This window comes from Tachyglossus aculeatus, chromosome X4 (assembly GCF_015852505.1).
Source record: "Tachyglossus aculeatus isolate mTacAcu1 chromosome X4, mTacAcu1.pri, whole genome shotgun sequence".
Lineage (NCBI taxonomy): Eukaryota > Metazoa > Chordata > Mammalia > Monotremata > Tachyglossidae > Tachyglossus > Tachyglossus aculeatus.
In genome coordinates this window covers 7,235,445-7,247,784 of record NC_052098.1, presented here as the reverse complement: position 1 = coordinate 7,247,784, position 12,340 = coordinate 7,235,445, and the positions used below count along the sequence as shown (strand labels likewise).

The 12,340-nt window shown below is 44.6% G+C and overlaps 1 protein-coding gene across 1 annotated transcript in view; it reads right to left on the bottom strand.

Annotated features, from left to right (window-relative positions):
- Positions 1-10,678, bottom strand: part of LOC119947952 (guanine nucleotide-binding protein subunit alpha-14) — a 222,827-nt gene extending 212,149 nt beyond the window's left edge. The window contains exon 1 of the mRNA XM_038769648.1: positions 10,506-10,678. Coding sequence (XP_038625576.1) covers positions 10,506-10,632 — 127 coding nt within the window. The 5' untranslated portion in view covers positions 10,633-10,678. The remainder of the gene's footprint in view (positions 1-10,505) is intronic.
- Positions 10,679-12,340: the final 1,662 nt, after the last annotated feature.

The following is a 12,340-nucleotide window of genomic DNA, read 5'->3' as shown; positions in this document are numbered from 1 at the left end:
ACAACTCAACTGCTACTCAACAAAGTATTCCTCATTCACATTGCACCCATTTAGGAATCGGAGTCTCCAGCACTTAGAACAGTGCTTTGTACATAGTAAGTGCTTAATAAATGCCATTATTATTATATTATATATTACAAAGTTATAAGCGATCTTCTCTTACTGGCAGCTGCAGGAGTCTCAGGAGCTTGGCCTGTCCATGATGCTCTCTTAAAATATTTTCCTAAAAACCTCCTCTATTTTTATTCTAGATATTAATAATCCATAGTTGGAGGAGCTTCTGGTCTTGGCAAAGAGAATTGCCCTAATTCAAGGTAAAATGAACTGTTCGAATATCAGTTGAGGTAACAACCTTGCAGTTTATTTAAAATACAATTAAATAGCCTGAATTGAAGTTCACCAAATGACAGAAGGATGAACATGTTTCAAATCCTAAGATAAGCATGATAATACGCTAAGGACCTCTTTCTAGAAAGAAATATACATTCCTGAGGAGTGTTAAAGAGCTCAAGACATTTCAGCCCAAAGCCAACATTTGTGTATAAAGTGTGGTATCATGATAGAAAATTTAAAGCAGGCCATTGTCAGCATTTTGTTTGTTTTTGATATTCAGTTTATAGTCAGTGGGGTTATTTCTGCTGGATTGTGTTAAACAAATTTAGTAGGCCTCCTAAAATAAACAACGTATTTCCTGGTTTCTAACACACAGGCTGAACAAGTCCTTTAAGGAATGCCCCCTCCCTTTAAATCGAGCAAATTACTTTAATGAAAGCTTACCGAAGCCCAAAAATCTCCTAACATACTTAAAAAGAAAAACAGAATGTTAGTAGAGAAACATAATATGGAGCCAGGCTGTTCTTCAGCCCTCTGCAGCAGGTACAGTCACTGGGTACAAAGAAGGAGATAGACAATCCCTCTCCCCTCTGAAGCAATCGAAAGTGAATTTTCCAGCCTCTGCCTTCCTCTACCCACTGAAGATACCAGATCCAACATCCTGTGAGATTTCCCTCCCTCCCCTATCAGTGAAAACACCACACAGAACCATAGATTCATATCAATTAATGGTTTATGTACTGGGCATATACTGAGTGCAATGCATGATAACTAAGCACATGAGAAAGTTCAACAGAAGGAAGACATATGATCCGTGCCCAAAATGAGCATACAATTTAAATTGATTTTTAATGAAAGGCAGACACTGCTCATGAAGGCTAATTGGCAGAACGGAAGGGATTTCCAACTCAAGTACAACTCAAGAAAAGCACTGTGGCCTAGTGGATAAAGCGTGGGCCAGGGAGTCAGAAGGACCTGGATTCTAGTCCTGGCTCTGCCACCTGTCTGCTGTGTGACCTTGGACAAGTCACTTCACTTCTCTGTGCCTCAGTGACCCTCATCTGTAAAACGGGGATTAAGACTGTGAGCCCCATGTGGGACAGGGACCATGTTCAACACAATTTGCTTGTATCCACCCCAGTGCTTAGCACCATAGCTGGCACATAGTAAGTGTGTAACAAATACCACAATTATTATTATTATTATAATTATTCTGGGAAGACCCTTTCCAGGACCACCTCCTCCTTGGTTCAGCCAGCCTCTTGCTATCCCGGGATAAGGCAGGAGCATCACTTCTAGTTGTTATCTCATAGCTCCTGGCTCCCTTCAAAGGAATAGCCTAGCTGATAGCGGCCAGCAAAGTGTGTCAGATAGCTATCATATGAAAAATTATTTTCCTTACCTTCTCCTATGTCTCCAGAATGTAAATGCCAGTTGCAAGTTAGATGGCAGGCAGGTGGGACACTTAGCATACTTGATAACCACTGGATCAAGCTAGCACACCCTCTAGATTGATCCCTGTATCTCTGGAACAAATCAGTCCACCTTAAACTTTAATAAAATGATCATTTGAAATCATCTCAGATTAATCCATCAAAGGTCACGATTGAGTGTTTACTGCGTGCAGAGCACTGTAGGGGGTGACTACCCTATGGAATCAATGGGGGAAGAAAGTGTCCCTCCATTGTGTTAAGGCAGAAGTTTGCCATCAGGAGCAAAGTGAAAGACTAAGACCCCCAAAGAGTGAACACCAAGCATCTTCTTTTAAACCAATAAGACCATAGTATGGGAGTGGCACAAAAGATGAAGGTACTATCAAACACAAACATATAACAAATGAAATTCACTATGAACACCTAAATCAATGAAATCTCAGAGAAGCAAGCGATTTTGCTCACTTTTTATCACCTTCTTTTGCCTTTTGACAGGGTTTTTCTCTTTGCATTTCACAATTTGCTTATCTTCAGACACCAGGTATGTGTACGTGTTCCCTCAGTACTTTTTTATGCAATTGTTAAGTGCTTACTATGTGCCAGGCACTGTAATAAGTGCTGACATAGACATAAGCTAATGAGGTCAGACACAGTCCCTGTCTCACAATGTAAGTAGGAGGGAGAATGGGTAGTCCCCATTTTGCAGATGAGGAAACAGTGATTTGCCCAAGGTCACACAGCAGGCAACTGGCAGAACCAAGATTAGAAACCTAGTTATCTGATTCCCAGGCCTATGCTCATTTCATTAGACCAGTAATGCTTCTGATTCCTTCTTTGCACACTACTCCTCAGTTCTCTTCACTTTCTACCCCCTTCACTCCTGTTTTCCCTAGTGGTTCAGTGGATCTTGGAATCCTAATTCAAACAAGCTTGCCAGAACTAATTGCCAGAGAAGTTTAGCCTTCATGGCTCATCTAGGACTGGCCCAAGTGGATGTCTTTATTACCCACCAGGAATTGGGCTGGGATTTCCAACTCATTTTACTTACAGCAGCTGTTAAAAATTTAACCATGTGCAGAAATAAAATTCAAACCACTTTCCCTAGGCACTGAGAGCCCCTTTGCTCCATCAGAAATCTCTCCAAGTCAATCTGTCTCCTGCAGCCTCCTTAACTAAGACCTTCCCCCACCCCCGCAACCCCAGTAAATGAGGTGTCCATGCATCCTTCCTTATTTGGTTGGCATAGGAGTACAGCCACTGTTCAATCTATTCACTTTCTTAAAGAAGTGAAAATTAGCAACAAGTCAAAAGGAGGTGGAAGAGGAAGAGCGAGAAACCTACAAGTTTCTCTCAAATCCCTAGGAACATAGCTGAGAAACGGTCTAATAGTTTTGCTTTTTCCTCACACAATTAGCTGAGCTGTGGGACTACTCAGTTTAGACAGAACATTGGGCTGGAGAGATCATTGTAGTAGTCATAGCAATAGCATTTATTAAGTGCTTACTGTGTGCAAAGCACTGTACTAAGCTCAGCTCTGAACCAGGAATGTAATTTATTATGATCTCAGGGAGCCAAAGTGCTACTAGTTCAGTTCTCCTGGGGATTCATTTTTGGACCCTGAGCCGGCCGTTTCATCTCCCTGTGCCAACCTTTCTGGCCCTTACCTACCTTCTAAGCAGGTGGAGAATGAAATGTGTGTAAAGGACACTGGAAGAAAGATGCAGTAAAAATTCAAGGAACTTGGTAGTAGCAGTGCTGCCTTGATTAAAGCACATCACTCAATCAATGGTATTTGAGCATTTACTGTGTGCAGAGCACTGTACCAAGTGCTTGAGATAATAAAATACAATAGAATTGATAGACACGATCCCTACCCTTAAGGAGCTTAAAAATCAAATTATTCCTTTAATTGATCATATTTATTGAGCACTTACTGTGTGCTGGTCACTGTAATAGGCACATAGTAGGCACATTCCCTGCCCACAGTGAGCTTACTTGACTGTATATTCCCCTGGGTTCTGACCACTTATAATCTTCTGACTTTTCTGTTTCCAGTCTCCATCCTCTTCAGAACATATACTATTTTTCTGGTTTATATCTTTCTATTACTTTTTCTTCCCTTCAAGTCTGCCTTTTGATGAACTAAGATGCCACATGTAAACCAAAACTCACAAACTTCTTTCTCCTTCTCTCTTTCCTTACTTCTCTCTTTCTCTGTCTCTCTTCCTGAAAGTTTCTGTTTTCACATCTCTTCTGTTTTAACGTTAATGTTACAACTGATAAAATTCTGCTACAAAATTTTTTTGCCAGTGTCCAGACTACGTATCTGTATGTGGACCCAGCTTCTTGAAACCCACCCTCCCGGTAGACTATTTTTTAAATGGTATTTTAAAGATCATTAAAAACCAGATTGTTTCACCTTCCTGGCCTGGATATATATAGTAATTCCTGGAAGATCCTTCCAGTCCTATGATTCTGCTCCTCCACACCTCTATACTAACTATCCTTATCTTTTTCTTTTCCCCTAAAGTATTTTGATCTCCCCCAGCCCTAAAGCACTTATGTATATCTCCATCTGTAACTTATTTTAATGTCTGTCCCTGGCCCAGTCTGTAAGCTCCTTGTGGGCAGGGATTGTCTATACCTACTCTTTTGTACTGTACTCTTCTAGGTGCTCAGTACAATGCTGTTCCCACAGTAAGCTCTCAAATAGTTTTGATTGATTCTTTATCCCCACTCCCATTTTCCATCAAAGCTCACTGCTAATCATCATTTCTTCACTTTACTCATGAACAAATGTTAATGTTATTTTCACTTAGTTTAGGGCTCTCCAATTATTTTTAAAATATATACCCCTTCAATCTCGAGCTTCTAGTGGAAAGAGAAGAGTTCTGGGAGTCAGAAGACCTGGATTCTAATCCCGATACTGCTACTTGCCTGTTGTGTGATCTTGGGCACATCACCTACCTTCAGTTTTTTCATCTGCAAAACGCTGATAAGATACCAGTTCTCCCTCCCCGTTAGACGGTGAGTCCCATGTGAAACAAGGACTGCTTCTGATGTGATTATAGCTACCTTAGTGCTTACCATAGTGTTTGGGACTTGGTAAGTCTTTAACAAATACCACAATTATTATTTTTATTCACCTAAAAGTCTCTTCTGTCTATTCTACACTCTGCTGCCCAGATCATCTTCCTAAAATGCTATTCAGAATGCATCTCCCCCTTCTCAAAAACCTCTGAAGTTCTACCCCCTCCACATCAAACTCCTGACAATTGTCTTTAAGATTCTCTATCAAATCTCTCCAACTTACCTTTCTGCTCTGTCCTTCATTCACCCATTCACTATTTCTGCAGGTTCTCGATTCTGAAGTCTCAGGGCCAACGCTTATCCATTGTTTTTGATGGGAGACTCTATTCACATCCATCTGGTATTTACTGAGCACCTATTATACATGGGGAACTGTACTAGGCCCTGGGAAGAGCACAGTAAAAATAAAAGATATGGTCCCTTGCCACAGAGGATCTTACAGTCTGATGTGGGGAGACACAGACATAAATTGTATACAGTGGGAACAAGAGAGCGAAATATATAGTTGGTAGTAGCAAGAGTATGGATAAATGCATTAATAAATAGTGTTTGTAAATCCATGTATACCTAAGGATGGCTGTTGGGATTACCCAAACTGGGTCATGGTAGTTGGGGAAATGATTCCTGGAAGAGGTGGGTTTTCAGAAAAGCTTGAAGAGGAATGGGGTGTGGTGACTCTGAAGGGAGCAAAATGTCAGAAGGGAATAACTGGTGGAGGAACTTGAAGGCTGCCTTACAATGGTCAGAAGTTGCTTGAGACACAGTCAGATAGGTAACCTTTGGAAGAATTTGATGAACAAAGTGATATGTTGAGAATGGCATTTGAGAAAGATGATCCGTGCGGCAGAGTGAAGAGGTGGGAGGGATGGAGGCATGGGAGATAAGTGAGGAGGTTGATGCGACAGTCTAGTAGGGAGGGGACAAGAGCAGGGAAGCGGTCCTAAGCATAGAAAGGAAAGGGCAGAGCCAGGAAATATTGCACAGGAGAAACTAGCAAGATTTAGCAACAGAGTGAAGGTGAGAATTGAAATACAGCAAGGCGTTGAGGATGAGACCAAGGTGGTGTTGCTGACTGCTGGGTAAGTAAGGAGGAGTGAGTTTGTGGCAGGGGAAGATGTAAAGTTCAGTTTGAGGCAGGTTGAGTTTGAAATGCCAATAGGACATCCCTGAAGAGGTATTCTGGAGGCTAGAGGAAATGTGAGATTGTAAAGCAGGTGAGAGCTCTGGGCTGGTGAAGAGTCATCCACAGTTGAAGCTAATGTGAGCAGTTGAGCTCCCTGTCACAGTGAGTATAGAGTGAGGAGAGTAAGGAGCCCAGAACACAGCCTGGGTGTACATTCAATTAGGGACTGGGAGGGGGAAGAAGAAGCAGCAGAAGAGACTGAAACCTAGGTCAGATAGTGTTTCTAGCAGAAGGGAGTCATCAACAGGTGCCAAAGGCAGCTGAGAGTTCAAGATGGATTAGCGCCCACTAGATTTAAGAGGAAATTATTGGAGCTCTTCTCCCCCTACACTCCGACTTGCACTCTTTGGTCCTCTCAACTAGCCTTCTACCTGTATCTTTCTCTTGACTTTCCCATCTCTATCCCATTGAACACACCCTTTCCCCTGTGCTAAGATACATCCTTCCTCCTTTCAAAAAAGGCACTTCTTCCAGAAGGTGTGTCATCCCCTTATCACTTGATTATATCAATTTATTCCATGTAATTTTTTTTTGCTTTTGTTTGTATTAATCCCTATTTAACCTTTTGTTCCCTCTGTATACACACAATTTGTGTATGCCTCTCTCCAGTAATTTCTAAACTTCTTGAGGGCAGGAACCATGTGCTCTATATTTGTGTACTCCCAAACACTTAGTATGGTGTTTAGCACATGGTGTGTGCATATAAATTAAAATATAAATATGTACTTATATGTATGCATAAAAATAATAATAGTACTTGTGGTATTTAAGGGCTTACTATGTGTCAAGTACTGTACTAAGCACTGGGGTAGATACATGATCATCAGGTCCCACCTGGGGCTCAAAGTCTAAGCAGGAGGAAGACCAGGTATTAAATCTCCATTTTACAGTTGAGGAAACTGAAGCACAGAGAAGTAAAGTGACTTGTCCAAGGTCACACAGCAGACAAGTTTCAGAGCCAAGATTAGAACCCAGGTTCTTTGACTCCCAGGTCGGTGCTCTTTCTACAAAGCCATACTGCTTCCTTATAGCAGTCCTTCATATTCAAAGACATCACTGATGGTGAAATTCACCCATGTTTATACATGTGCCTGAAAAGGTCAGTGAGAGACTCTTCATGCAACTACATTGTGCACACGTAAAGGCTGGCCCTTATGGTATTGTCATGTTTCCCTGTAGAGCCTGGTGCTGTTTTCCCTTTTGCCTTTTTGTTTCCTGATTCTTATGGAGCTTCTGCTCTAAACAGAACCACTCCTTTCCTTATGGCAGAGTACCAGGCATCTATGACTATCAGCTCCCAGTTTTGATGCAGAATTGTCTGAGATTTTATTTTGGTGAATCCTATTTGCTGCACAGAGTAGGTACTCAATAAATACTGATGAAGAAGCAGCAGAGGAACCCCCCCCACACACACGTAGCATCCTCTCATCACACACATCCTCTAAATCAAGAGCCAAAGGAGCAGAGCAGCAGCAGCAGCCAGAGCAGATAAGAAGAGAAACTGCTCTTGCCCCTGCACCTTTCCCAGCAGAGTTTGTGCTTCCAGGGATGTGAGGGTTGCTTCTTGCTATGCTACTGAAAGATATGATCTTTGGGGAACGGGCATGGGTAAACCAGCAGGGACAATTCCTCTTCTCACTGCTCTTGATACCACTGTCCTGCCTTTTGTTGGGCTCCCTGAGGTGAGAAGCAGCTGAACATCTGTAGAAACTGCTGCCTCCCTGACCACTATAATAATGACTGCCTATCCCACACCCTCTGTCACTGAAGACCTCTGGTTGAAAAGCTGAAACTCCATTGATCTAATCTTCAATATCCCTCTGTTGCCCCTTAAAGAAAGTGGGGGTGGGGGAGGAAGGATGTTTAGGAAGTATGCTCTTGATAGCTTATCTTTCCTACCTCTACTGCTTGGCTCTTCATAATGATCCCATCTATCTGCTTGGATTTGGTAATGAAATAATGTGTCCCCTATGCTTTATCTTTAGCGCTGAACTCGGGGTCAGCTTTCTGTTTGGTCTGACACCTGTACATGAAAAGTACAGAATAAAATGTTTGCTAGAATACAAATATGAAATACAGCTATCATTATAGAGAAGAAGCATTTCCTGCCACATGTGTGTAGGAAAAATCAAAAGAGATAAATGCCTATTTGTCTTGGCAAATACACGCACATTCTAGCAACTGGACAGCCAATTCTTATTTTCAAATAATTGGAAGATCTTTAGAGGAACACTGGGTTTATGCCCACCACTACCCCAACCTGACATTCAATATATTGTTATTTAACCTAAAGCTGAAGCTAAGGTCAACTAATAACATCTCTCAATGGCCCTTGGGACTGAAAATATTAAGAAAGAATTGGAAATGAGAGAGTAAACTAGAAGTTTGTCAATTAGCCTCTAAAATATAGGAGGGGGTGCTGCTCCTTCATGAGTTTTATAGCATTAATTTTAACCAACAAAAATGTTTTTCTGGTTTCACTTTAACCAGACTAATAAATGAGGGAGAGGAGCTTTACTTTTTTTCCTTTTTCTATTTAATGCAATTGCCTTTTCAGCCCATCTCTTCCCAAGCTAACCTGAAAAATAGATGTCAAGATATTAATCAAAGGATCTTTTTCATTCAACTTTTCCCCCTTTCCAGAATCCAATGAAGAGCACCCTTTCCTAACAATTCCTTTATTTTTCTCAATCATTTTAATAGCATCATTCTTACAACTTGTAATCAAGTCCTTGAACTTGGCTATAGTTTGCATGTTTCAGCACTGGATGCTAACCCTTGCTCTATGAAGAGCAACCGGGCAATGTAATTAATTCCCAACTGAAGCATTTTCATGTACTTCAAGGAAACAGCGCTCTTCTTACTGTGATGGAAGAAGAGCTGCTTTTCAGTATACCGACTAAGCAGCTGTCACAGCTCTCATACCTTTAGCACCACGCAGCTTGATACGAATGGAGAATGGAGTCGACGTGAGAAGGAAAGTCTGATAGGAAACGAAGCTTTAGGATAGCAAGAGTTTTGGCAAAGAGTTGCAATTTTAGGGAATTGCTTAAACTGGCCCATGTCTAAGATGTTCTAGATCACCTATGTGCAAGTGCCAACATTTACATGACTAGTCTAAAAGCAAGATAACATCCAGCAGTTTTTCATTCGGAAAGGCTCATCCCATTCATTGCCTCAATGGGACCGATGGCTTTTCATACTAGATAGGGGAAGGAAAAAAAAAAAACACTGCAAACAATCACGTTAACAAATATCTTAGCTTTTGCCCCCATGGAGAATGGTGGTCTGTCTTTTAGGATGAAGCTTTCCTAGGGGAATTGTTAAATGCAGGTGCAGAGAGAGACCAGCAGGGAGACTTGATCCTACAGTAAGCTAGAAAACAGACATAAACCAAGCATCCAAAATAGGAATTAGTGTTGTGGCTGATATTCTTGTCCTGTGGTCTCTGCAGGTGGAAAGCGATGCTAAAAACAAACACACTGAAGTTCTAGGTTTGATCATTCATCTATTCAAGCAGAATAATATTTTCTAAGTTGGGGAGAGGGTACCACATATGCGAACAGGTGCTGGCATAGACCGTAAACTAGATGTGGGCAGGAAATGCGTCTGTTGTCCTCTCCCAAGCACTTAGCACAATGCTCTGCACGCATTGTTCACTGACTGGCGAAGAAGAGGTGGGGAGGTGAGGGTGGCTGGGCATTATTCACTAGCTGAGAAAACAAACCCCAAGATTGCTTCCACAAAACTCCCCGTTCTAGATGACGGGAGCCCCGTATAATGCCCTGAAAAGTCTGAACGGACACTTGATGGGGGCTGACATTCCGGGCCAGCCCAATTCGGGAACGGCCCATATGGAGTGAGACTTCTAATTCGGGTCTCCAAAGACTCGTTAAATCTGGGAAACAGCCCCCTTTGGGTGCACCTCTCCAGTAGGGGGTGACGACCAGGACTGAGGGAGGTCAGAGGGTCCAGACTGGGGTGGGGGGGACGCATAAGGAGAGCTCAGACGCTTCAAGAATTCCCTCTTGTACCCATCCGAGAAGGGTCTGGGCAAACACATGAGGGATGAGGGTGCGGAGAACTGAAGGTGCTCTCGCCGGACTGGAAACTTAGCGCCTCTCAGGGACCCATGGGCAGGTTTAGGGCTGAAAAGGTGGGGGTCACCCCTGCCACCCCTAGACATATCTCTCTCCCCCACCCCGGCGGAGTCAGCGTCCCCTGAAACCCACGCAAGACTTCGAGAGTCTCCCGAGTTGTCTCCAAGTACGCTACAGCGGCAACACTCAAAGTTTGGAAAGAATCGCTCCAAGATCCCAGGGAGGGGCTCCCCAGTCCCTGTCTTTGGACTTCCCGGGATCCTTCGAATCGGGGGTCAAACGGAGAAGGTGTATGGGGGGGGGGGTGGAAGAGGGGAGAGAGGCCGGGGATGCAAGGGGGAAAGGAGCGGAGGGGCGGCCACTTACCGAGCAGCAGCAACTTGAGCTCCCGGCGCGCATCGCGCTTGTCCCTGCGGAGCTGCCGCTCGATCTCGGCGCTGATGCGCTGCGACTCCCGCTCCTCGGCCGACAGGCAGCAGCAACAGCTCGCCATCGCCTCACCCGGACCGGCTGCCGAGGGGAGCGGGACGAGTCGAGCTGTTGGTGGAAAGTCTGTGTCCCGGTAGCTTTGGAGCGAGAACTTGGCGCGGTGCGGTGCCGCTGGCGGGCTGCCTCTCAAGTACCGCCGCGCGCTCGGGCCGGGGGGTGGGGGGGGCGCCAAGGGGCGGGACCGAGGAGGCGGAGCGTCCCGTCCTCTCGGGCCGGCAGAGCCTCCGCACCTGTTTCTCCGCGGGGGCGTGGAGCGGGAGCCGCGACCGGTTTGCCCTTTCCCCCCTAGCCGGGTGAGATGAGCGTCTGCGATCCCCGTCTGCCCTCAGAGCAGAAGGAGAAAGATGAGAAGCAGTGTGGCTCAGTGGAAAGAACCCGGGCTTTGGAGTCAGAGGTCATGGGTTCAAATCCCGACTCCGCCACTTGTCAGCTGTGTGATTTTGGGCAAGTCACTTCTCTGAGCCTCAGTTACCTCATCTGTAAAATGGGGATTAAGAGTGTGAGCCCCACGTGGGACAACTGATCACCTTGTAACCTTCCCAGCGCTTAGAACAGTGTTTTGCACATAGTAAGCGCTTAACAAATGCCATTGTTATTATTATTATTATGCGATGGGAGGGGGTGTCGGGGAAGCAGCGAGCTTCTGCCCCGGCCCGCCGCCCAGGTGACCCGGGGTGGGGGGTTGGGGGGGGCGGGGAGGAGCGGTCTCTAGGCTCCGTGTCCTCTGCCCACATCGGCCCTCTGTTGACATTCCTCCCAGAAGGAGGAAGTGGAAAACGGAAGGATGTTTTGTATATGCTCATTTGTAGGAAGGGTTGACACGGATCTCGGCCCCCCAAGCCGGCTACCTGGCCCGACCCCGCGCCAGGTGCCTTCCAGCCCCTGCCCGTTTTGCCCACCTCTACGCTCAAGGCATTGCAACTGCGGCGGCAGCGCGCTTTAAACTTCCGAGACTTAACCCGCGCCCGCCTTTAAAAATGCATTTTGCCCGAAGCGTACGTGTAAGCCAAAGAGGCATGACCAAACTTCACCTTAAGATCGTAGAGGTGGGTATTTGAAGAAAGGATTCCTTTCCTTAGCAGCTATACATTTCCTCTTCGGAGCATCGAGTCAACATTTGCAATGTAAACTTTTCCGGGCACCGGCCAATTAGTGCAAACCAGGCCAATTTAGAACAGGTGAACTGCAGTTTTAAAGGAGTGCCCTGTCTTTGCCTCAAATACCCCGGACCGGAGCCGGGCTCAGTAAAATGAATTTTTTTTTTTTAAATGTAATACGGTATAAAAAGCTGGTGGTATGGAGTTTCCTTACAGTTGGACTGTTACACGGTTTGAAGAATGTAACCTGGTCATGCATTAAAAACACTTCATGCATTAAAAACACCTTATGCATAAACATTAAATATTCGTGGTTGCCTTTTTCTGACCAATTCTGTTATATGGTTCTTTCCCAAGCGCTTAATACAGTGGTCTGCACACAGTAAGCATTCAATGAATGTGCTTGATTTCTTCTTCCAGTTACAGGAATGACTTGATACGAATGGTGACCCTTTCAGACATAAGGTAATCAGGTCGGACACAGTCCCTGTCCCAGTTGGAGCTCAAGGTCTAAGGGGGAGGAAGAAGAGGTATTTCCTCCCCATTTTACAGATGAAGAAAATGAGGCACACAGAAGTCAAGTGATTTACCTAAGGTCACCCAGCAGGCAAGGGA